Source organism: Nematostella vectensis, chromosome 14 (assembly GCF_932526225.1).
Source record: "Nematostella vectensis chromosome 14, jaNemVect1.1, whole genome shotgun sequence".
Classification (NCBI taxonomy): domain Eukaryota; kingdom Metazoa; phylum Cnidaria; class Anthozoa; order Actiniaria; family Edwardsiidae; genus Nematostella; species Nematostella vectensis.
Genome location: NC_064047.1, coordinates 8867686 through 8893188, shown reverse-complemented (window position 1 = coordinate 8893188; position 25503 = coordinate 8867686). Strand labels below are relative to the sequence as shown.

General features: G+C 37.6%; 2 protein-coding genes across 2 annotated transcripts; one reads left to right on the top strand and one right to left on the bottom strand.

Moving 5' to 3' along the window:
- The first annotated feature begins 1323 nt into the window (after positions 1–1323).
- Positions 1324–15945, top strand: LOC5510424 (pre-mRNA-processing factor 17). Its single transcript, XM_048721708.1, has 20 exons — positions 1324–1527; positions 1858–1944; positions 2253–2313; positions 2425–2493; positions 3034–3082; positions 3718–3755; positions 3887–4029; positions 4413–4633; positions 4836–4926; positions 5780–5825; positions 6046–6147; positions 7202–7266; positions 7406–7456; positions 8048–8088; positions 8818–8910; positions 9146–9222; positions 9817–9917; positions 12756–12799; positions 12921–12989; positions 15061–15945. Exons 1-20 carry the CDS (start codon positions 1354–1356, stop codon positions 15167–15169), a joined length of 1731 nt encoding a protein of 576 aa, XP_048577665.1. The 5' UTR covers positions 1324–1353; the 3' UTR covers positions 15170–15945.
- A 1385-nt stretch (positions 15946–17330) lies between these two features.
- On the bottom strand, positions 17331–24912 carry LOC116617152 (BTB/POZ domain-containing protein KCTD16). The gene is made up of 2 exons (XM_048721709.1): positions 24684–24912; positions 17331–18599 (listed from the first exon to the last, which is right to left on the bottom strand). The coding sequence occupies exon 2, from the start codon at positions 18552–18554 to the stop codon at positions 17778–17780; it is 777 nt and encodes a 258-aa protein (XP_048577666.1). The 5' UTR covers positions 18555–18599; positions 24684–24912; the 3' UTR covers positions 17331–17777.
- Positions 24913–25503: the final 591 nt, after the last annotated feature.

Here is a 25503-nt window from a genome sequence, read left to right as displayed (position 1 = left end):
GTTTTCTTATTGTTCTGCTGAGAGCTGAAATAGAAATTAAAGCAAAAGTTTTCAAGTTTGAAATGTCTTCTGCGCGCTCGCTGACGTGCACGGGAATGACGCCACGAGCGCGCGCTGTGATGTGAAGTTTTTTGTCATTGCTTTTTCTTTAGCGTTTATTTTATTAGGATTCTTTTTTTATTTAGGATAAATTCTAAAAAATATATTTATGATAATTCTAAAAAAAAAATTCTTTCTGTGCCTTCATAGCGTTTTAAAACCTTGTTTGAGGAGTCATTGGGCAGACAAAAAGTGAGTTTTGACTGCAGAAATATCTTCACAGGACAGATATCACTTTGGCTGGACATTATCGACTGATATTTGACCTGTGAAAGAAGAAGAAGAAGAAGAAAAAGAAGAAGAAGAGAAATTTTTTCTTGTTTTTTTTTTTTCTGTTTAGTAGCACTTTTTTCCTTTCTGAGAATAAATGTGCTTCTGTAGAAAAATTTATTTTGCTTGCTTCGATTTTTATTCTTGTTATGCTCCCATCCCCGTTGCGTGACCGACACTAAGAACGGCTGCACGGGAGACAAGAAGCACGCAGGCTGTGGCTGTATGTAGGCGTTTCCAGTTTGTGCTCCGAAAAAGCCAGAAAAGTGCTCCCAAAAACACCCAAAGAGTGCTTAAAAAGTGCTCCAAAATCAAAATAGTGCTCGTTGGCGAAAAGAAAATTACCGTATATTTTTAAAACAATTAAGAGATAAGTTGTGTTTTAATTAAAATTTGAATAAAAGAAAGAATATTGCTTTTATTAAATACATGCATTAGAGTATCTTATATTGTTGTCCATGAACATAAATGACTTTGTTCTCTTTTGTGTTTGTTTACCATTGTTTTTTGGATACTACTAAAAAACAATGTTCATTTACAAACATCACCAATGTCAATAATGACAAACCTGATAACAGACCTTAATTATAACAATATCCTAACGAGAAATAATTACAATAGATGTAAAACAGGAAAACATGGCAATTCTATATTGTAATGAACTCCACAGGCTACCAATATTTGTGGTTACCAAACACAGGCTACCCATTAAAATGTCGAAATCACCAGTCTTACAGTCTTAGCATAGTTCAGATAATATTATTTGTAGTTAAGGAACTAGAAATGTCTATAAAAGACTACAAAATCTAGTAACTTGGGTTAAAAAAGCTAGAAGTTGACTTGTTCGCCCAAAAAGTGCTCCCTGATCAAAATAGTGCTGCCAAACCCAAATTGCGCTAAAATAGTGCCGAACGCAATGCGTATACTTTTTGTCGGGGTCCCTGTGCACTTTTTAACTCGTGACCAGTCCCTAATAAATCCAACATGGCGGCTATAGGTGCTTTGGCTGCTTATGGCGAAGATAGCGATTCTGACAGCAATGAAGTACAAGAAGAAGAGATCACAGCGGATCACACCGCTCACTTAAACCCTCAAGCTTCCATAGAAAGCTTGAAGTCGAGAGCTCAGATAAACATGGCCCCTGTCGTGACTCATAAGGTATGGAAGTTCGAGGCCACGGGTTGTAAAGTTTATCAATTTCTTTCACAGTCCGACGTTTAATCGACGTATGAACAAAATGCATGAATGTACAAAATGCAATACGTATGTTTTTATAGTGTGTCGATAATTCTTGCTTAGGTTATAACAAAGGGACAATAATTTTAGTTTAGTTCTTTTTAAATCCGGCACCCTTCTAGTTCGCGCCATTTTCTAATTCAAATTCTTAAAAAATCAGAAGAATTCGGGATTCAGCTTAAGTTGATAAATTTTCAGCGTTATTGGAAAACGATGTGATACTAAGACAGATCCGATCTTTTTTTGTTTCAGGGCGATATCGAAGTATCACGAAAGATTGATTCCAACACAAAAGAAGTCGCATTCAACCCAAAATATGAAGAACTCTTTGCCCCACAGGTGAGAAGTGACATTTTTAAAATCGAGAGATTCTCCATCTCTTACTATAGTTCTGCAACTACTGGCAGATCGTTGTTAAATTATTTGAGGTACAAGAATTGGAAATACACTAAGATTTAGGCTTACTAGGTATTTACAATAATTGCATGTAATTCTTATTTCTTCCATGTCGTTTCTTATTGTTTGTTGTTACATACAATCTTTTAATTTATTGTAGCAGGTAACACCTAATTTGGAATTGTGCTCTGCTGTCTACCTTACCACTAGATAAAAATGAAAATATTTATTATTCTGTGCGATGCCTATAGGTAGGTCCAGACAATCCCTTTAAGACAAAACAGCAGCAAGCTGCAAAGAATGCACTAGCTGGTGAGGATGTGATTGAGCTTATTTGTGTTAAACCAATATCTATAACTTTTTGAACATTTGCTGGATATTGTCTGAATATTTTGACGATGTTTTATCTGATTTTGTCTCTAGGTTATGTTGAGAAAGCCCACATGAGTGATTTTGCCTTTGAAGTCCAAAGAAGAACTTTCACAAGTTATGGTTAGTAAGTTGGGCGATAATGCACAAGTGGTGGCCAAGGGTTAGTAAAGTACCACCCAGACCTCCCCTCCCAACACACATACTCATTTTTGGAAGTACCCTGACTCTCTTCATTGTATGGAATGGTTTGGTATAGTTACTAGTATATTCTCATCTCTTGTTAAGGGATGAACATAGTGCACAAACTGTCACAACATGCAAATGCTGTGCATTATAACATCATGCTTACACTGCACAATAATGTCACACACATTGCACATAACAGTATGCTGAACTGTGCGCTAGGCTAAACAGTGCACATATCGCACATAATGACATGCGCACACTGCACATAACGGTGCGCACATAAGGACGACACCTGCAAACTGTGCACATAACCACATTCACACACTGTGCACATAACGAACAGTATAAGTTCATAGACTATCCAACCAAGAACAGTTTCCTTGTTTTTCAGACATAATTTATGTAAAGAAGAGAATTTTGCAATTGTTTTACTACACTCTCCGTCAATGTGATTTAAAGATTCTCTTTGATCAGGTTATGCTCTGGACCCAAGTGTGTCTGGTGAAGCTGTGGCAGAATCAAGGTAAAGTAGGCTATGATGTTGGTGATATTTGGGTGTGGCCAACAAAGCGTCCTATGGTACATATAAAACACCTTTTCTACTAATGCAAAAGAACATAAGACATGACACAAGTAAGTGAACTGTTAGAAGCAAACTGGAGGAAAGCTCTGCTAGCAGGGTAATGAGTAACACACCAAGAATTTTAAAAAAAGACAAATGTAAGTAAAAGTGCTAAAATGATTCATAAGCTGTTGGGATGGCTAGAGTACAAACACAACTACTCAAATAGCATTTCGGTAGTCTTGACAAATTGTGCAATCTTGTCTGAAAAAATGCATTATTCCAAAAGGCCTGCTAATTCTGCTTCGAAAGTTTAAAAAAAAAACTCTTTAATGTTGAACTATGACGAAAACAACAACAGCAGCGTGTTATAGGAATATTGAGTTGCATCTTGTAAAGGGTGTGTTGCGGTTAGATAGCACATGTTTTCAGTTATAACCCCCTCTGCTTCATAAGCTGGCTAAGGCTGTGCAACAATTTTTGTGTTATAAGCAAAATGTATGTATTTCAAGGTCCTTAGTAGTATCTGATTCATGTTTGATTAGCTACAAAGAATATTCCCAAATGAATAACAAGTAAATATTATCATTTTTTAGTGTTATTGGTGATGTCACTAAAGCTGATGAACTAAAAGGTAAATATTTCAAGGATATTCATAATGCATACTTACCACAAATGGGAAAAATTATCTTCTCTCTTGTCATTGCATACCGTATTTTACACTCCTAATGCAAATTTTTTATGAACTTTGATTGCCATCTATAGGAAATACAGTTTTTGAGAGTGTCAAGACACGCCCAGGTGACAAGAGGAAGAGGGAGGGGCGAGGTGACCCAGGAGACATAGAAGGCTACCAGGGGCCTTGGGCTCCCTTTGTTGACGAGTCCAAAAGTGCCAAGCCATCAGAGGTACAGTATACTGGAGTTAAAGAGCCCAAATCAACCGTCAAATACTATAGCATGTATGAGACAACCTCAGGGGGTCTCCAATAAAAGCAGATTGGGTTGATTGCAGCAAAATCAATTTTCGCTCTAAGGGGTAGCAAATCTAACCCCTAATATACAATACATTAGGTGTGGTTGAATCAAATTTCTGAACCTAAGGGAGAGGCACTAAAAAAACCAAACATATTTTCAGTATTACTGACATTTTACTGCTCTCCTCTTAAAAGTCATCACCATTGACCACAGTCTATTTATTTCCTAATTGTCTGCATTTTTTAAGAAGGGTTAAAAGAGCAATTTAACATGCTGTTGTTTTCCTTTAATATTATTATTCTTGTTACACACAGGAGGAAGCCAGCAAACTTGAAGAGTTTGAAAACACAAAACAGAAGAGAACTAAGAAAGACGAAGAGAAAAGTGCAGAAGAGAAGACAACCTTGCATGTCAAGGATGCTGTGGACTACCAAGGGAGATCTTACTTACATATTCCAAAAGATCTGGATGTCAAACTGGACACTAATGAGCCACCGGAGAGATGCTATCTACCGAAAAAGCACATACATACATGGTACATATTCAAGTTTAGGATACTCTTTTTTGGTGGCTCAACTAACATAATTTTTGATAAAAAAATGCCAGTCTGCAATTTTAAACACTAAAACTCTCCTGGGACGCAACGACTCAGTGCTGAAAAAAATAAAAATTTTGGGGCACAGCTCTGCCTTAGTTCATAGCCGCGGTCAATTTCATTTCTTTATGTCCCTTTTTAGGACTGGTCACACAAAAGGCGTGTCATGTGTCAGGTTCTTTCCTGTTTCTGGGCATCTGTTGCTCTCATGTAGTATGGACTGCAAAGTCAAGGTAACGTACTGTAATCACACTGTATATACTGTGTAAGGGGCTATCTAGGGAAAAATGCAGGGAATGGTCCAGGGTAGTAATCACTGATCATGGATTAATTAAGGCATCCTGGGTCTATCAATGAGGGGGTCAACAGCAGGGTGGGTTCTGGACCCCTCAAGTCGACCCCCTCTGGACACACCCCTGCTGTGACAGGTACTAGCCAAATCACTCTTCCCAGTGTTATTGTGTCCATCGACATGACGGAAAAACAAGACTTGCCGTTTCCAATAAGCTCATTTCACATCGAATAAGGCGGAAAATTCCCCTAAGTACTCAGTGAGGAATATCAAACAAAATATCAAATGCGACTTTTTTTTAAATCGATGCGACTTTTTGTAAATTGATATTAAAATTTGAGCTTTTCATTCCTGAGCTCATATGTAGCGCAAGGATGATCAAGGAAAAAATATCTTAAATAGCCTAAATCTGGGTATGTAAATTTCAGCCTCAAGTTATTTGTGTTTTGAAAAAGGAAAATCAGTCCGGAATACAAGGAACTGGTGGCCATTGTGAGAAATTGTATCTTCCTTCTCCATTTTTTCAAAGTGCGCATGTTCAGGGTTTTTCCGTCATGTCGTGTCCATCACCAAAAAGTCCAAAATAATAACAATTCATTGTGCAGTAGAAACAGACATTTTTGAAACAGACTTTTTGGTAATATTTTTTTGTATAATATGTAAAACAATAAAAATGGTATAGATGCCTTAGAATTGTTTTAGGTAAAAAAAAAGACCATGATTTGCAGGTAGGATGAGTTGCCTTTGGTGATCAAGAAACATCCTGAATAGTGATTTTTATTTATTGTATTCAGTTATGGGAAGTATACAACAAAAGAAGATGCCTCAGAACATTTTCAGGTACATATCTGTTCCTGCCCTAGAAAATGATAACAAGATGGTTAGTTTCATGTAGACTTGAATTCTGTTATCACACTTTATTTCCATTTTTGTCCCTCCTTAGAAAACGTTAACAAGACTGTCATAATTTTAAGCCATGACACCATGATAATACCTTTTGAACATTTGATGTTTATCTTTTTCCCATTCCTTTGATGCCATGTGTTTTATTTGGTAACAGGTCATAGTAAGGCTGTTCGAGATGTCTCCTTCAATAATGATGGTACACAATTCCTGAGTGCTGGATATGATAGATATGTGAAACTCTGGGATACAGAAACTGGTAAGTTTCCATCGGGAAATCAATCTTTGATAGTTGCTGTCTTTTGTTTTCAAGGGAAAAAAAGTATAGCCTCTTGAACCACATCCCACCCCTCCCCTCACCCTCATGTAGGTCAAGTTTCGGTTGATGAAAGTGCAAACTTGTATGATAATGCGCCAGTCAATTGAAACCATGGCACCCTGACCCCCGGGACATAGCAGGGAAAGTAACATTCATCTGGTGTGAAATGTGTGTTAATTGCCCGGTTACCGATGCCTGTGACGCTGTTAAAACCCCCACTACATGGCCCTGGTGTTTTCCGATAACGTTCCACCATAGAAAGCCATACCTTTCTCCGAGCTGCCATGTTCAGTCAACGAAACTTCGGCGAGAAAAGGCACATGCATGCTACACCCACTTCCGGGCCCTCTCTAGTATTTTCACCACAGGCTACCCCAAATTTAAAAATCAACAGACATCGATAGATAGAGAGTAAACTATATTTTTCTTCAGTCAATACTATCAGAGATTAAGATTTGCAAGCAAGTATCTTTGTTGAAAAATTATAATTTGAATACACCGGGGAAAAAACGGGGACGCAACTTCCAGTTCTGCGTTAATTCCCCGCCCCCTTTCCCGGCCTGTTGAGGGCTTCTGTTAAATCCCCTACCCCCCAGTGGACTACCGGTGTTAAATAGGTGTTAAATCCCCCGCATGACAGCGTTACCTTCCCGGGTCGGGGGGCTGGGCTGTCAATTGACTGGTGCATAAATTGAACACTGAAGACTATGGGATATGGAAACTGGAACTACTCTTGCATTACACTAGCTAGCATAACAATCAACCTTACACATTATCTCGAGATGATATAATCAAATGCGTTATACTAGCTAGCATGACGATCAATCTTGTACGTTATCTAGATGACTTAGATACTACAGAAGCTAGTGTGACGCTTCTTTCACTTATTTCAGTACACGTATATGTTGTCTTGTGTATTAGCTAGTTGCCATTACTTTGGTAGATGGGGCATTCCACTGCCGGGGCAAATTTTTCTGATTGATTCTTTGTACAGGTGAATGCCTTGGACGTTACACCAATAAAAAGATCCCGTACTGTGTCAAGTTTAATCCTGATGAGGTATACGTGCTGTAGCCTGATGTAGTCGGTACAGAGTTTAATTAACTAAGTACTTCGAAAAACCATAAATTCATTAAAAAAAGTTTGGACATTAATGTTTTAATGTTTAATTAATGTTTCTCTTTCTGTGTGTTTTCAGGATAAGCAACACCTCTTTGTTTGTGGCACGTCAGATAAGAAGATTCTTACGGTAAATCGTGTGACATACAGTAGTACCTCTGATCGAATACCTGAATTCTCCTACGCGTCGAGTCTGCTACTAAATCGCTCTACCTGTGATCCTTTAAACAAGGACCCGCACTATAAAATGTCCTGGACCAGGTCCACGAAAGGCTCAGTTGTCAGTAAAATGCTAGGCGGTGTTGAGCTCCGGAGCTCCGGAGTTCAGTCAAGCGTGTCTTGTTAGCCTATGAGGAGAGAAACCCAAACTCAAGTTTTGAAGCGCTTTTCTTCTCGTTTGCTTGGTTTATTTTTTCTTGGCTACTAACAATGAATAACCCACCAAAGAGCTGGAATTTTCAGTAAAAATTAGTTCAAATTATTAACGATAACACAACTAAAAAGTCTCACTACCGACGCAATGTTACGGCGTGTTGTCATCTTGAAATTTGAATTTTATTCAGCCGAAAGGGGGCTGAGCTAAGCTCTTTTATAGTGCGGGTCCTTGTTTAACTGAGGCCACAGGTAGGCAACTAAGCCATGAAAGACTGGTACTGGACTATCTATAACTTATGTTATGTTGCACTGTTACTAACTCATTTGGCTCTGACTACATTACCAGTGGGATATACGCGCCAACGAAATAGTCCAAGAGTATGATAGGTAAATGCATCAATTCTTTCTTATCGCCAGGGTATACACCTATTTCAATAAATGTTGTCAGTGCAAACGGTAAATGGCCATTGTCAAATGGCAATTCTTCTATCAAAAAATACCATGAAACTTGTCAAATTTCTACTGACTGTAGAAACGTGGATAATTTCTGCGATTATTCTGCTTATCATCTTTATTCTTACAATTAATTATACCCTTAAGGAGTGACTGGTCTTATAACAGCCACTTGCCACTTGCTATTTGCACTGACAAAATTTATTGAAATAGGTCTCTGCCAGCTGCCATTTTGTCATCCTAGAACACTACCAAGTGCGAGAAAGCATCCGTTTCCATCGGTCGATTTTGGCAAACTATTGTGATGTTTCCGATAGAAATAGGAAAATAACTTATAGAGAGCTTTGTTTTAGATTGTTTTGAAATTAGTTCAGTTTTTTAGTTCACTTTTGATTAAAATTATTAACAAAAGTAATTGGTGTCGACTTTCAAATTTCAAATCCTCTTCTATCAATCAAATTTGTTAGCTCACAGCCGACTGATTTTAAAATTTTAAAACATGACCAACCCTAATCAGGAAGGCGCCAAAACTCTTATTGAACAAACACGCGTGCATTACATCTACACAGAAATACAACTTTCTAGGGTGGCCATAAAGGAAACAGTGTTCGGGAGGTAATCAGTGACTCTTTTCTCATGATATGTATATCCTTGCGCTTGCAGACATCTTGGGGCAGTAAATACAATCACCTTTGTGGATCAAAACAGAAGATTTGTCACGACGTCAGACGACAAGAGTTTAAGAGTATGGGAATGGTTAGTAAGCCATATCAATAGGGCCCTAGGATTGACGCACTCCAGTATTAATTCAACAGTATTCCTGATGGTTCTTGTCAGTGTTTCATATCTTTTTGTCTATGTAAGTTCCTAATATCGTTCTTTGTGGAACTCCGAGTATTTGTATTGTAGAGTATGTGTAAATGATTGTAGGATTGTAAGGATCCTGATCCTGATTAATAGCCGCGTTATTTAATACTTATGTCTCCTCCAGGGACATTCCGGTGGACTTCAAATACATTGCTGAGCCCTCGATGCATTCTATGCCCGCCGTAGCCTTGCATCCTAATGGTAAGAGTTCAGGTTGACTTAGGAAGTTGTCTGCTTTATAAAGATTGTATCGGCACAGCAATAAGGGCAACGCTCAGGGCAAAGCTCAATGCATTAGGGCAACGAACACTAGGTGTTGCGCAAATGGGCACCAACTCCGTGCACATAGCCAAAAGGCATCCATTTCCATCGGCTTATTCGAAAAAGCTATTGTGGTATTTTTTTAGTCAAGTTAAAACTTTATTCTTAGATGGCTGTTTCGAAACTGCACCTAATTATTTCTGAAAACAATAACAAAGGTGTGACTGGAAATTTTTCTTTAAAGTAGTATAGTAGGTCAAGAATTGGCCTTTTTAGGGTGGAATGTCACTCGTTAAACGGACAAAGATGTGAGCTTTGCTGGCGATAAATCCAAGGCGGCCCATTAAGCAGAAACGAACAGTCGTATGGCTAATTAAGAGGTGATGACGAAGGCCAATTTCTGGGACAGCTTCTGAACTCTGTGATTTTGGATAAAAGGAATAAGACAAAATTATACACTTAAGTGATAATGCCTTTCCCACATTGTTGTAGAATTCGACGGCAGGCTTACTGTGAAAATTTATTGATCTGTAGAAAAATGGCTGGCCTGTCAATCCATGGATAATCAAATCTTGATCTTCAACGTCCTCAACCGCTTCCGTCAGAACAGGAAAAAGATCTTCAAGGGTCACATGGTGAGTCGAGCATTTGAAGGTCCATTTAGACCACCTATCCTTTGAACCTGTGTAACAAGTATAAGGTGTAGATCGGGCGACGAAACCTGTGTAACAAGTATAAGGGGTAGATCGGGTGGAGGAACCTGTGTAACAAGTATAAGGTGTAGATCGGGTGGAGGAACCTGTGTAACACGTATAAGGTGTAGATCGGGTGGAGGAACCTGTGTAACACGTATAAGGTGTAGATCGGGTGAAGGAACCTCTGTAACAAGTTTAAGATGTAGATCGGGTGAGGGAACCTGTGTAACAAGTATAAGGTGTAGATCGGGTGAAGAAACCTGTGTAACAAGTATAAGGTGTAGATCGGGTGAAGAAACCTGTGTAACAAGTATAAGGTGTAGATTGGGCGAAGAAACCTGTGTAACAAGTATAAGGGGTAGAACGGGTGGAGGAACCTGTGTAACAAGTATAAGGTGTAGATCGGGCGAAGAAACCTGTGTAACAAGTATAAGATGTAGATCGGGCGAAGGAACCTGTGTAACACGTATAAGGTGTAGATCGGGTGAAGGAACCTGTGTAACAAGTATAAGGTGTAGATCGGGTGAAGGAACCTGTGTAACAAGTATAAGTTGTAGATCGGGTGAAGAAACCTGTGTAACAAGTATAAGGTGTAGATCGGGCGAAGAAACCTGTGTAACAAGTATAAGGTGTAGATCGGGCGAAGAAACCTGTGTAACAAGTATAAGGTGTAGATCGGGTGAAGGAACCTGTGTAACAAGTATAAGTTGTAGATCGGGTGAAGGAACCTGTGTAACAAATATAAGGTGTAGATCGGGTGAAGAAACCTGTGTAACAAGTATAAGGTGTAGATCGGGCGAAGAAACCTGTTAACAAGTATAAGGGGTAGATCGGGCGAAGGAACCTGTGTAACACGTATAAGGTGTAGATCGGGAGAAGGAACCTGTGTAACAAGTATAAGGTGTAGATCGGGTGAAGGAACCTGTGTGACAAGTATAAGGTGTAGATCGGGTGAAGGAACCTGTGTAACACGTATAAGGTGTAGATCGGGTGAAGGAACCTGTGTAACAAGTATAAGTTGTAGATCGGGTGAAGGAACCTGTGTAACAAGTATAAGATGTAGATCGGGCGAAGGAACCTGTGTAACACGTATAAGTTGTAGATCGGGTGAAGGAACCTGTGTAACACGTATAAGTTGTAGATCGGGCAAAGGAACCTGTGTAACACGTATAAGGTGTAGATCGGGTGAAGGAACCTGTGTAACAAGTATAAGGGGTAGATTGGGCGAAGGAACCTGTGTAACAAGTGTAAGGGGTAGATTGGGCGAAGGAACCTGTGTAACACGTATAAGGTGTAGATCGGGTGAAGGAACCTGTGTAACAAGTATAAGGTGTAGATCGGGTGAAGGAACCTGTGTAACAAGTATAAGGTGTAGATCGGGTGAAGGAACCTGTGTAACAAGTATAAGGTGTAGATCGGGCGAAGGAACCTGTGTAACACGTATAAGGTGTAGATCGGGTGAAGGAACCTGTGTAACACGTATAAGATGTAGATCGGGTGAAGGAACCTGTGTAACAAGTATAAGATGTAGATTGGGTGAAGGAACCTGTGTAACAAGTATAAGGTGTAGATCGGGTGAAGGAACCTCTGTAACAAATAAAAGGGGTAGATTGGGTGAAGAAACCTCTGTAACAAGTATAAGGTGTAGATCGGGTGAAGGAACCTGTGAAACACGTATAAGATGTAGATCGGGTGAAGGAACCTGTGTAACAAGTATAAGGTGTAGATCGGGTGAAGGAACCTGTGTAACAAGTATAAGGTGTAGATCGGGTGAAGGAACCTGTGTAACAAGTATAAGGTGTAGATCGGGTGAAGGAACCTGTGTAACAAGTATAAGGTGTAGATCGGGTGGAGGAACCTGTGTAACACGTATAAGGTGTAGATCGGGTGGAGGAACCTGTGTAACACGTATAAGGTGTAGATCGGGTGAAGGAACCTCTGTAACAAGTTTAAGATGTAGATCGGGTGAGGGAACCTGTGTAACAAGTATAAGGTGTAGATCGGGCGAAGAAACCTGTGTAACAAGTATAAGTTGTAGATCGGGTGAAGAAACCTGTGTAACAAGTATAAGGTGTAGATTGGGCGAAGAAACCTGTGTAACAAGTATAAGGTGTAGATCGGGTGAAGAAACCTGTGTAACAAGTATAAGGTGTAGATCGTGTGAAGAAACCTGTGTAACACGTATAAGGTGTAGATCGGGCGAAGTGGCGCGATCTACCCCAGCCACACGATCCGGGTTCAACTCTTTCTCAGTCGACAGTGCTGCAAAACGCAAGACTAGTTCCAGTACCGCGCGGTTAAACTAGCCTTTTTGTTTTGAAATTGCGGCGTTTTACCGGCGAACTGTCATATTTTGACGAATGCTAAGAGAACTTTACCAAACTAAAGGCTATAATTTTCTTTATGACTCCCTCATTATCAAAAAAATCCGTCATCTTTTGTACAGTATGGTTTTAATGCTGTACAGTTAGTCAAAACAGCGACTGAAGTCAGCCTTTCGTACCTTTACTTGAACGGTTCAACACTACGATTGTGCTTGTTTTTGCCAGAACACGCGCATACGTTATTCAGCACTGGCTTCTCAGTCTAACTCGTGAAAGTAGAAACAGCAAGATAATTACACATTTCGCAGTGTAACCCCTACAAGTGCGTGTGACCACGATACGACTTCATTTTGTTCCCTTTTCACATCATGATCTCAAGGTTCATGAAATCAGGGTTAATTTTTCTTTTAATGTTTTAATCTCTATTTTGTTTGATTTTCATTATTGTTTACAGGTCGCTGGATATGCTTGTCAACCAAATTTCTCCCCTGATGGATCGTAAGTGTTTGTTTTTCTTGTAATAAAGGAAACTACTGGAGTTGTGCGAGATCGCGTCTGTTTGGCTGACCCAGGCCGACCAAATCGCCACATGCTAACCGCGCTATTGCTTCCATTCTAGGTATGTCATTTCTGGTGATGCCGATGGCAAACTGAATATCTGGGACTGGAAATCAACGAAACTTTACAGGTAAGTAGCCTTTCTTCAAATGAAGGGCTTTTGTTTCGTGACGTTTTGCCAGTTTACTTCCGGAGGTCCGACGGAAACCTCAGCCGTTAAAAGACAAAATAATCTATTAAAATCCAAGATATTAAACAGGCCATCCGCTCTAAATTATCAATCACATCCTCAAAGAAACTTCCAATAAACACACTGCTTTAAATATTTTGAAATATTTTGCGCGTTTTCCGTTACAAATCATCGGAGATTGTTACGTAATCGACCGGAAATAAACTGGTGACAATGCGGCTTTAAGGCCTGGCTAAACCTGGAGACATGTAGCGTGCGACATATACCTAGTTTAGCCACCTCGAAAATCATTCTAGCGCGCCCAATCTTGTAGCAGCGACAATGTTTCTCGGGTAGCTGAGAAACATTTTCGTGTCGCGTCCTGCAAATTCATAGATACGACATGTCAATCACGCGCGCACAAATAGCTAATCAGGAAAGAGATGATGCAATAACAGCCATGGGTCCCGAAAATGTCCCACAAAAAGTCGGCAATCGACGGCAAAAAGATTGGTTTGAGATATTTTTTCTGCGAATCTGGACAAGCAAAATAAGCATCTTCCGGTCAGCGTAGAAAGTGATAGTCCTGTTTTCTTTGACCGGCCACTTTTAGTGTAGAGTTGGGACTCAAATTGCAGAAAAACACGTACAATTTATGCGAAGAAACAAAAAAAAAAGCAACCAAACCACATATATACACGAACAGTGCTGTAAGTCCTACCATTAAACTTTTGTTTGATATTATCCTAGGTTACTTCAATTACATATAAGAATGAGACTGTCGTTTGTATTATTGCTGTAAATCTTGACGTTTGCCGATAAAGACAGTTAAAAGTCAGGCGTAAACAGCGAAATCGACATTCTCTTCTACTTTTCCCCGCACTTAAATCACTGCAAGTTGACAAAAATAGCTTTGAAAGCATATAAACACATAGTACCTATCGAAGAGAGCACCGATTTTATCTTATCATTTCCACGTTTTCGTACTTATTTCGAGCTGGATTCGTGTCGTTTCCATTCAACAACCAAGCTTGTAGTTATCTATTTCTATTTCTATGCTTCTCTACAAGATTTTCACCAAGCTTGGACAACAAATCAATTTCTATCATGTTAGGTGACCGTCTTTTATTTCCCAAGTCGCAGGAAAACCCCTATAAACGTCTATTTTTATAGATAAACCCGAGTTCAAGATTCACACTCCTCATCCGACATGTACAATTTGTGGGACTTTTGTGGGACATTTGGGTTGCACTTCACTGGCCTCTATTTGCTGCTTTCTGATTGGATATTCGTGCGCGCGTCGGATCTATGAATTGTGTCGCGCGCTACATGTTTTTGGTAGTTGCTAAACTAGGAAACATTTAGGGGACATTCGCGCTCGACATGTCTCCTAGTTTAGCAAGGCCTGTGCGAAACATCGTAATGTATTATACAGAAAGGTCTTTGGATCTTTTATGATTTTGGATCTTCTATGATCCTTTATACGGAGAATCTGAGGCTATTTTATGCAAAAGATCTTCGGATCTTTAATGTGGAGGATAACAAGAGAGCATAAGATATCTTATGCTCTCTTGAGGATACTTAAATCTTTTATACGGGTTTCTGCGTATATTACAAATAATATGTGGACTATAGAAGATCTGCGGATTATTTTTATGGCCATGTTCTGAGTGTATGTTTTTCAGCGTCGTTTAACAAACGTGGATTGGGTGGTTTGGTAAAAAAAATGAACTAATTTGCATTTTTGTTAGCTATCCAAAGTAACGCGAAATCACTACTCACTTCTCGCGCAAATGATGTCTTTATCCCGATGGCTCTAGATTTGTATAACCGTAGCAAGCCCAACGGGTTGGGGGAGAAGAGAGACGGAGACAAGCCACGCGCTAGGGAGGGGGAGGGATGAGGGATGCTCCCTCTACCTTGATTCCCTCCATCCTTCTCTCCAGGGTCTCATCTTCCCCAGGCTATTGCGCTTGCTACGCGGGCTAGATTTTGTATACTAATCGCTGGCGTCTTTCTTGTCTTTATTCAGCAAATTCAAGGCACATGATGGCGTCTGCATCGGCTGCGCATGGCATCCGCATGAAACCTCCAAAGTTGTTACCTGTGGCTGGGACGGGCTAATAAAATACTGGGACTAGTTATAACGTTATCAACACGGGAAACCTGTGGTTTGTACCCCCTCATAAAGCACTGGGACTATTAATAATATCTTCGGTGTGGGGAACCTGTGATTTGTACCGCTCATAAAGTACTGGCACTAGTGTAACGTCATCGACACAGGAATCCCGTGACTTGAACTACTCATAAAGTATTTGGACTAGTCACACATCCTCAACGTGAACTTTCTGTGTCCGGAAACATCTTATAAAGTACTGGGCTATTTCATGTCCTCATTTGGTGTACCTGTGGTTGTGAGTATTGGGAGTAATACATGAGGGATACCTGTGCCATGGATTGGCTCGTGAAGTATTAGGACTACTGGATGTTTCAAGGCTTGATACCTGTCTGAAGACGGCGAGGCTTGACTGGGACCGCATAAAGATAAGCTTGATGTTTTGAATTGATGACATTATGGCACCTGTTTAAACCTGAAGACCGAAAACTCTCGCAGTGATTCTAGAAGTTAGATTCTGATTTCTTTGCATATTTTTTAGTATTTATACACTTTTTTAATTGTGGGTTTCCTGTTAAGACGGGTGTAATCTTGAGAAGGGGAAATGGGGGGGAAGTGGAGGCCTTTTGACTTATGCAAGGTGAATAGCGGGGAAAAAACTCTTTTGCGCTCCCCACCACAGGAAGCCCGCGCAAAATCTATCTCAATTAAGAAAGTCAACATGTCGTGAAATATTACTTGTTTGTAGAATGTTCATTTAGCTCTTTCAGAATGTAAATAAAGTCTTTTTAGAACAGAGCAGCATGGACTCCGTGTCTCTTGACTTGAAGTGCGATTCCCTTTAGTTCTGTTATTTCTATTTGCTAATTCATTTAGCCACCCATTGTGGCTCTCTTCTGTCTTAAGAAAAACACTTTTATTTCAATGAATTCTTCCGGCAGAAGATTTTCTGTTGGTATATTTCCTTTTATTATTTAGATTTATACGTTTCCTTTTATTTTTTTTAACGCGTTGTCGTGTCGAAAAAAGTCCATGGTATTGTATGCATCTATATGTTTTTTTAAGGAAAGTGATAATGACACTCGCTGATTTTATATACTTTATTGATTTCGTTTTTTTTTTTTTTTACTTTTTTGAATGACGGCCTATTACTGACTAGCTATTTCTTTGACAATCTCATGTTACTAACAAATATGAACAAATATGTTATTTAATCAAGCCAGTGGCGAATGAAGAAGTTCATAAAAAGTGGATGACTTTAGAAGAGGAGATGACATGGACAAAAACATACAAAAATTTAACAGTTAATGAAGTTGAGGATATAAGAATACAAAGAGTACCTGAAATTTGACCAAAGGTGGTGTGACAAATCAACCGCTTAACCACCCCCTGGATCCTCTACTCTAAGCACAATACTATCTTTATTAATTTATATTTATTTGTATACGAAAGTAAGACTTAGTGGAAGAAGTTACTATGCCATTTTGCTGCCTCTGTCATACAGCCAACTAATGATTAGTGCTTGCGTTTGCGAATCAAACAAACATTTTTCGAGATATCCTGTACATTAGAACGATGAAGGAGAAAGATAAAAAGCGAAAAAAAAATTCTTATTTCTAGTGACTGTTGGTAAATGAGTTAAATAGACTATCTACATTTGAAAACATTTGGAATTCTATAAAGATATATTTTTTTCATTTTCCATTTCTCCTTTTAAAAGACCCATTAGCGCTAAAATCCCTTTCAATTCTTCAATGGGGATAATGATCTTAGAAACACCATTGTTATCCTTATGTAATTCTGTGACATTTCCTTCTTAACGAACCAATTTAACGATAAGACAACCAAGAACGACAATATGATATATGATGCTTCGGGGTTTGTTGGGAGATTGGAAATATCACTTTTGAGAGAACGTTTGAACGAGATTTGTAAATGATTTTTTGTTCTTTGGTAATGCTATAGAGCTGATCTTATACCGAGTATCTATTATTTTTTTTTAATGTTTAAGAATTATTGTCTACGACCGTAGTATAATATTTTTTATTCCCACACAAAAAAATGATTGCCTCGGGATCAACTATAGACATATGTCAACTCAATGTCATTATTCCACGAAGGAAATTAAAAAAAGTAGCTTGCGTGAATCCTCCGCAAAGCATATAAGTAATAATAGCAACAACAAATTACAGTACATATTTTATTTTTTTATTGTCTAATACTATAAAAAGGCCAACAAGTTTGAGCTACGAAAATTAGTTTTTCTCCCGAACACTCACCTAAATTATCTTCAGAAATTAAATGTTATACATGTATTTATTTTTTGTGTTATTTCAGTTGCGAAGGATTAAAATCACTTTCTTTTCCTTCGCTAAATGAAACATGTCGAGAATAAAAAAGTGGAAATGATAAAAGGAGAATTTTATATGATTTCACCGTTTCCCATTACTGCAAGAAGGTGTCAAACATGTTCTTTTACCTCTCTTTCATAAGTAGTTAAGGAGAAAATTGTGATTTACTATTTGACGAATCACAGAATAAAGTAATTTGCATTCATAAGCTAATCCAATTTTAAACGAGTACGTTCCTGTTGCAACTTTGAAGAGTCTATATTTTAAATCTAAACTGCTTTTTTATATCTCTGTTTTGTTTTGAATTACTGGTTTTCTCACAAAGTAGTAGATCGTGAAATGTTCCCATTTTTCCTCGTCGCTCTTTGGAGAAGCAACATCTCCTGTTTTACCGCCTTCTGAAGAGACAATTTCAAACCCAGAGCTTCGTAGCTGCATAAATGCTCGTTCCAGTTGGTTGTACTTTAAGTAAAATCTGCTCGTGTAATGCATGGCGTTTTGATTTGGATCTCGTGTCATGTTAAGCGAATCTCCGAATGCTTCTTTCAGCAAAGACACCCTACCGCATACGCAAATACGCTGTAACTTGCGAAAATTAACGTCTGCTTGTCCTGAACGACCAAACGCAAACGTGCTGCGAATGTGCAAGGAAATGTAACCATGCTTTCCTCCTTCGGAGATCTTAGGGCTGATTTCCCCGCTTGTCAAGCGATCCAATCTTTGTCTCAGATCTTCCAATTCGTAGAAATCAGCTTCCATTTTAAGCCGTTCTATTTCGTCGAATTTCTCAGGAATGTGTAACGCCTTGCTACGAAGGTAATCGAGGATGTACCTAAACAAAAAGCCGTCTCGATCAATGAAGTATTTGCCGCTGTTGTCTTTATCCAATTCGCTCTGCCTTCCGCTGAAAATTCGCCCAAGTAGTGAATCCTTTATCCTTGTAAGTGTAAAAACAGAGGTCGAGAAGTACTTCCCTCCAACATTCAATTCAATATTTTCAGGGAAAAGCTTCTTGGGGTAAGGTTTTCCGAAGTAATCCTGGTTGAATGCAGACGCCATTTTGCACCTCACGGTTGCCTTCTTCTTGAATGGTACTGTTCTCAGCTGCGAGGAAAAAAAACATAATTATTTGTACAGAGTGGGCATGTTTTCCTAAGGTAGTGCTTAACATAGATTAATGCAGACTACTCCATTTATGCCATTCATACGAGTGTTTCTATGGCAACTGGACTTATTTAAGTGATATTAAGCCATTTATAATTCAAACAGCAGTCATCGCGCTCAAATACATCTATTCAAACATCTATTCGCTCGTAGCTCGCTCCGACCCATTTGGAGTGCCACTTTATTCGAGTACCATTTATCCGGTTTCTCTTCAATTATTCTTCCCACGTATTTGATAATTTAAGACATATCAACCATGTTCAAAGCCTAAATTAACATTTTGTGAATAGGGCCATTAAAACTTCAGGATATCCTTGATTGGGTGTTGCTTAACATTACCAATGTTCTGTTTTTCTTTAGTTTTTTTGTAAGGAGAATATCTCCCTGTTTATTTTTACTAGAACCTTTTGTTTACTTGAGGACTTTCTGACAGAAGTTATGAATTTTGTAATGGAAATTGAAAGCCATTTTGAAAGACGAATGCTAGAAACCGCATTTTAAAACAGGTTCTTAAAATTCGAGTACGGAGGATATAATAAATTGACATGTCAGAAGACGTGTAATAAGACGATTCACGTCAAAGACTAATATGAATTTTTTTTTAATAATACCCCCTCCCCTAAAAAATTCAAAAAGGAACATACTAGGTTGGTTTTAGACTATTATACTAAGCAGTTTTAATGAAAAATAAATGAAAGGACAATAAAGGTGCGATTGATATTTAATAGCTTGTAATTATTTAAAGAAATGTGATGCATTTATGGGAAATGATTATTTTATGCATGACAAAAGAGCATTTTATGGCCTTGATATAAAATCCTAAAACATGTTTTCTCGAATCTTGCCTGCACCTCCCTATTTCGCTCTTGAACACCATCGAAATCCTTATAAGCAAGATTTACAGTTTTTAGATAGAAGGCTAGAAGTGTAATGTTTCTTTTATAAATGAAACAATGCCGAAAGGAGAGCCATAATGCAATTTCCGACCTTTATGTATTACATGTGAAGAATCTCTCAAAATACATAGAAGGAGATCTATCGGGATTCGACGTCAAATAAAAATATGAACATCATTTAAATTTCAACCTTCACTTAAATCTTCCTTTTTTCTTCGTATTTCAAAATGTTATTTCATTTCGAAATTACTTGTCCATTTATGATTGCCATTTATTGAGAATACAGTTACATATTTTGTCTTTTATGCATCATTTGTATCCCTTGAATAACCTTATTCAATCTGTCAACCATTTTCCGCTCCTATCACCAGGCTTCGTGTAGAGATTGTATTCCATAAGATGTTTTTAGCAAGACAAAAAACTAAACACCCCAAGAAAACGCTCAACTAGTATTGAAAATTCTTAGTCTACGCGTCTCTTATTTACTTTATTCAATGTTAGAAGACAAATTATGTCAAGAAATTCTCAAACCCAACCCATCGCATCTTCAAAACAGCCGATAGAAGTGGAAGTTCTCTCCGCATGGTATTGATATGGAAGAAAGTTCCTAGTTCTGTATTCCTTTCTTTTTATGGGGAACGCGATGATTTCGCGAATAAGAGTGAAATCTGCAAGACTGTCAGACGTAATTTATTTCATTGTCTGGTTTCCTTGTGGAAAGTTCGGAGAAATCAAGGAAAAGCTTCTTGACACTAGAAAACACTGATTTATTCTTAAATTTCTTCTTTTCAAGTATACGTAACTAGAACCATCCATAACTCGTTTATATCAATATATTTTTTTCTCGAACACCAATGTTTACCTCAATAACTCGAACAAATAACGAGACATAAACTTAAGCTCCATCTACACGAGCAATTTTTAGTTGACAGCTATAGTTGGTCGTGTGGTTGGGCCCGCAATTTTTATTTGTAGAAACGCAAAGACGGCAGTTTTTATGTGGCAACTTTAGTTTTTCAAAAGCTAGCAAGTTTGCCTTTTCCCAGCAATTAAATATTGTCACACATGGGAAATTGCTAGTTTAGATGCTAAAAATTAAAAATTGACAATTATTTTGCTGTTCAAAAGTATGCTTTTGTATAAAAATTTTGAATACTGACAATTATTTGCTGGCCTATTTACACGGTCAATTGTAGTTGTCAACCAAAGATTGTTCGTGGGCTTTAGGGTCTTTTTATCGTGATCCATATGTAAATGAGCATTGTTGTTATAGTTGTTTTGCATACACTTTTTTTTATAAGAACCCTTTTTATACGTACGTCCAGCCTGAGATTTCACCAAATCCTAATTCCATGCTGGCATGCCGAGGTTCAGATAGCAGCGAAATATTGCTTTTGTTAGTGTGTGATGCGTTCTAAACTTTCTAAAATTGTGTCCATAGTAAGCCTTAAATATTATTGCTATTGTTCATTTGTTTAATTCTCTTTTTTAGCATTTATTGGGTATCATATATTTATATACACTAAAAAGAAACTGCTTTTTTGTACATGATAGCGCGTTTTTTTACATGTACCTAAATAGTGTTACAAGTGTTACCAACCTCTGTAAATCGATTGCTTAGTAAACCATGGATTACCAATGGCATCTTAAAATCAATAAAGCACAAGCAAAAAATGTACCGAAGTCACTTTTTTAGCAAAAACCAAGAAAAAGTAATAGCATACAAGCAATATTCTAATACTTTATCACATCTTCTCAACAAAAGTAAAAAGGAATATTTCCATTCTCAATTTATTAGCTGTAAAAACAACCTCAAAGCTACCTGGAAATTAATCGGCAAGCTGATACAAAGGAAAACAAAGGGGCAAAGTGCTCCTAGTCGCATTACTTCAGGAAATAGGTCGTTTACCAATCCTTCTGATATTGCTGATCAGTTGAACAAATTTTTTACAAATGTAGGAACCAATCTAGCTTCCCAAATTAAAGATGACAAATCCATATCTCCTACATCCTATATTAAACAATCTACAACTTCTTCTTTTGTTATGTCTCCAGTTTCAGAAGCACAGGTTTTTTTACTTTTTGCATCTCTTAATGAAAATAAATCATATATTACTATTCCTAATAAATTTATAAAATTGTCAGCATCCATCCTAGCCTCTCCCTTTACTGCCATTTATAATGAATCTATAGCAAGTGGTGAAGTCCCTGATATTTTCAAAATCTCAAGGGTTACTCCTATATATAAAAGTGGGGATGCCACTGAACCAGGGAATTATAGACCAATATCAATAATCTGTTCATTTAGCAAGATTCTTGAGAAGCTTATCTACAACCAGCTGATTTTTTTTCTTGAAAAACATAAAATTTTATTTGAATTTCAATTTGGATTTCGGAAAGGCCATTCAACCGAACATGCCATATTAGAAACTGTTGAGACCCTCAAGTCTTCTATTGACCAAGGTATGACTACATGTGCTATTTTCTTAGATTTTTCAAAGGCATTTGATACTATTAACCACGACATCTTATTAGCTAAAATGTACAAATATGGAGTCAGGGGAACCCCCGCAAAATGGTTTTCTAGTTATCTCTCTAATCGTCATCAGTTTGTCAAAATTGGCAATGCGGAATCATCTATGCTACCAATCTCTTGCGGAGTTCCTCAAGGATCTACCCTTGGTCCCTTATTATTCCTCTTATATATTAATGATCTCCCCAACTCTTCTAAGAAACTGAAATTTAGAATATTTGCAGATGATACAAATCTATTTTATACTTCAAAAAACCCCAAAGATTTAGAAACCACTGTTAATAGTGAATTAGACAATGTCATCAAATACTGTAACGCTAATAAGTTGTCCATTAATTTTAAGAAAACTCATCATATCACTGTCACCTCCCCCAGAAAAAGTGTTTCTATTGACTTAACAGCATATGGTATAAAGAATACTAACAACATAAAATACTTAGGTGTCTTTATTGATGAACATCTCAAATGGAATTCACAACTAAATCATGTTAATAAATGCCTCGCAAAAAATCTTGGAATCATTTCCAAGTTACGTTATTTTCTTCCCCTGACTACTTTAACACAACTATACTATAATTTAATTTACCCATATATTTCTTATGGTATAATGAGCTGGGGCTCGGCAAGCCAAACACGGCTTCGCCCTATCAAAACGAAGCAGAATAAATGCATTCGCTCTATTTTCTTTGCTCCCCAAAGGGAAAGTCCATCGAATTATTACCAACTGCTTAGGATCCTGAATCTTGATAACATACATAATCTAAGGATATCATCTCTTGTTTATAAGCTCCAACACTTTCCTGATACTATGCCTAAGCCATTATGTAATCTAATCCTGCCTGCCACTCAAGTTCACTCACATAATACCAGATATGCTTCCAAAGGCAATCTCTTTAGGCCAGCTTCCAAAACCAATTATGGATTAACTAAATTTACAGCCATGTCTTCTAGATTTTGGGAAAAAATACCAAATTGCATTAAGTCCTTACCTTACAATTCCTTCATAGAACAACTGAAATTGCATTTATTAAATAATCAGAATTAATATTGATCCACCCTGGCCAGATTTACTTTTCCTCACTCTAAAATATTATATTTTGTTTATGTATATATTATATATTGTAAAAAAAAAAAAAAAAATAATAATAATAATAATATTATAATAATATTATAATAATATCCTGTAAGACCCTCGAAATCTGACTGTGGCAGTGACCATCTCGAAAGCTTATGCTTCTATGGTCACTGCGCACCTTAAATTTTTTTTTCTTCTTAAGTACCGTAAATAGTTAACTTCCCCTTTTTTCTACCTGTATCCAAATATTCTTTATCTTATTCAAAATAGTGCAAAATAAAAAAATGAATGAATGAATGAATGCTTGATAAAAGACGATATAGTCTACAAGCCAATCCCAGTTTTGTATTTGGCTACTGGACTAACATTTGTTTAACTATACCCTATTTCAAAACCCAGGTACAAAATTAGACGTTCTTATGAAAAAAAAAGATTGCATTCTGTTTTTCATGTTTTGCTTATGTCGTTATTGAGGGTAAAGCGCCAATTAAAGTGTTCGTGTCCTCCTACAATCCACGCAATTCTTATTGAACGCAGCTGCTTATACTTTTTCCCTCGATCTTACTAGCATGATAAATGAAAATGAAAAAATATATATATATATATATATTTCTTTTTAATACCGTCGCATTTTTGCGGTGTTTTCCTCGTTAATGACTGGTTATTTAGTGGCTTATAAAGATTTCGTGGCTGAACTCTTTTTAAACGTTTTACTTGCTACCTTAAATAGTGGCTGGAAGCACCGACTAAAAGCTTTTAGATCACATATCTTAAAAGATCTATGGTGGTCGCAAACAATATGAGGAATTCATTATACTGTCTAAGTGAATTGATTGTGATGTAAACCCTCCAATTCCCCGATGTGCGTTATCAACAATTTTTGTTTCGTTGCACATAGAGAAAAAGGTAAACAGAACAGCCTGCTAAAATGATATTTCATAAAAATTACTGCGTTAAGTTTTAAAATGAAAATACCAAGATGGTCTAATTGCTAATTCAATGAAAAAATTTTAAATGTAATTGTCATTTTTAAAAGTTAAAAGTAAAGTGGTATTTATGTGTACTTTTCTCTTCCATTTTGTTCTAATATTTCTTTTTTTTTCCTTTTTTCTCTTTTCTAAATCGCATCCAAATGCTGTAAACCAGAGATACTGAATCCTCTTGGACCACTAAATTTCGTTTAAGATTTTAGTCTTTTAGAAGTCCCGATTTCGCGCCTTTGCTTTTAACATCTAAGTGTTTGGCCGCAGACAAAAAAAAACGTATTTTTTCTTCTCTCTTCTTGTTATTATTACGTTTGATTTCATTTTTTTTTAATAAAAGGAACACCGCTGTCGCCATAACACTTATCTCGTCAGATATTAATGTTTCAAACATTTTCGTATCCAACGATCCATATGTTACTTTCTTACGTGTAATTAATGAAAAAAAGAATAAACACACTTGCTTTTTGCGTTTTCTACCATAACTAAATTACACCACAATATTTTGCAATTCCCTAAAAGAAGAGCTTTACCTACCTCCTGTACGTAAGAGAATTGACAGACAAGCTATCCAATTTAGCGAAGCACTTTGTTATTATGTCGTTCTTTTGCTATGTCTTTCGAGTGACATAGCTCGCGAGTGAATATTCCTTGTTGACCGATTTCCCCCGTTATCGTATTAGCGACTCATCGGCTCTCAAATCATTTCGCACAAGCCTCTCAAAAGGGCATTAAGCAGATGCGCTGCTCATTTGAATTCTATCCCTGACAACCATGGAAAGAGGGGTGAGGGGGAATCAGCATGTTTCATCTTACCTCGTTTATTTACTCATCTAGTTTTAATCTGAGGTCTTAAAACTTTACGAATTGTTTTTGTAGCGAAAGGCCTAAAGAACCAATTCTTGTGAGATCATTCAGGCTATCTAACGCCTTTAATTAAACGGCGGGCCAATAAATAAATCGTGTCCCATGAAAAACTCGTCACCCAAGACCTTTAACCCCCTCCCCTCTCCCTTTTATTTTTAACACGGCGCTAAAGGCATACAAGTTAATACCAGTTAGGCTTCTCTCCAGAAACACAACATCCTCTGTCTTCCGATGTTTTATTTAATCTGACGTGCGTTTCTTAGCAATAAGTCGGTAATTCTAATCTACACCCCACTGAGGTTCCGTTGTGAAATTGATTCGCTTTCCGCGCTCCCTCGTTATTGCCTGTGGGGTTTTCGGGTTCTATTATATGGTGAAAAAATACATTACCGGTGGTCCTTTTTTTAATTTTTAATGTCTTATCCATAAACGATTCATTTTTCTTCCCTCAGACTGGTTTACAATTAACATAAGTGAACAGTTTAGTGGT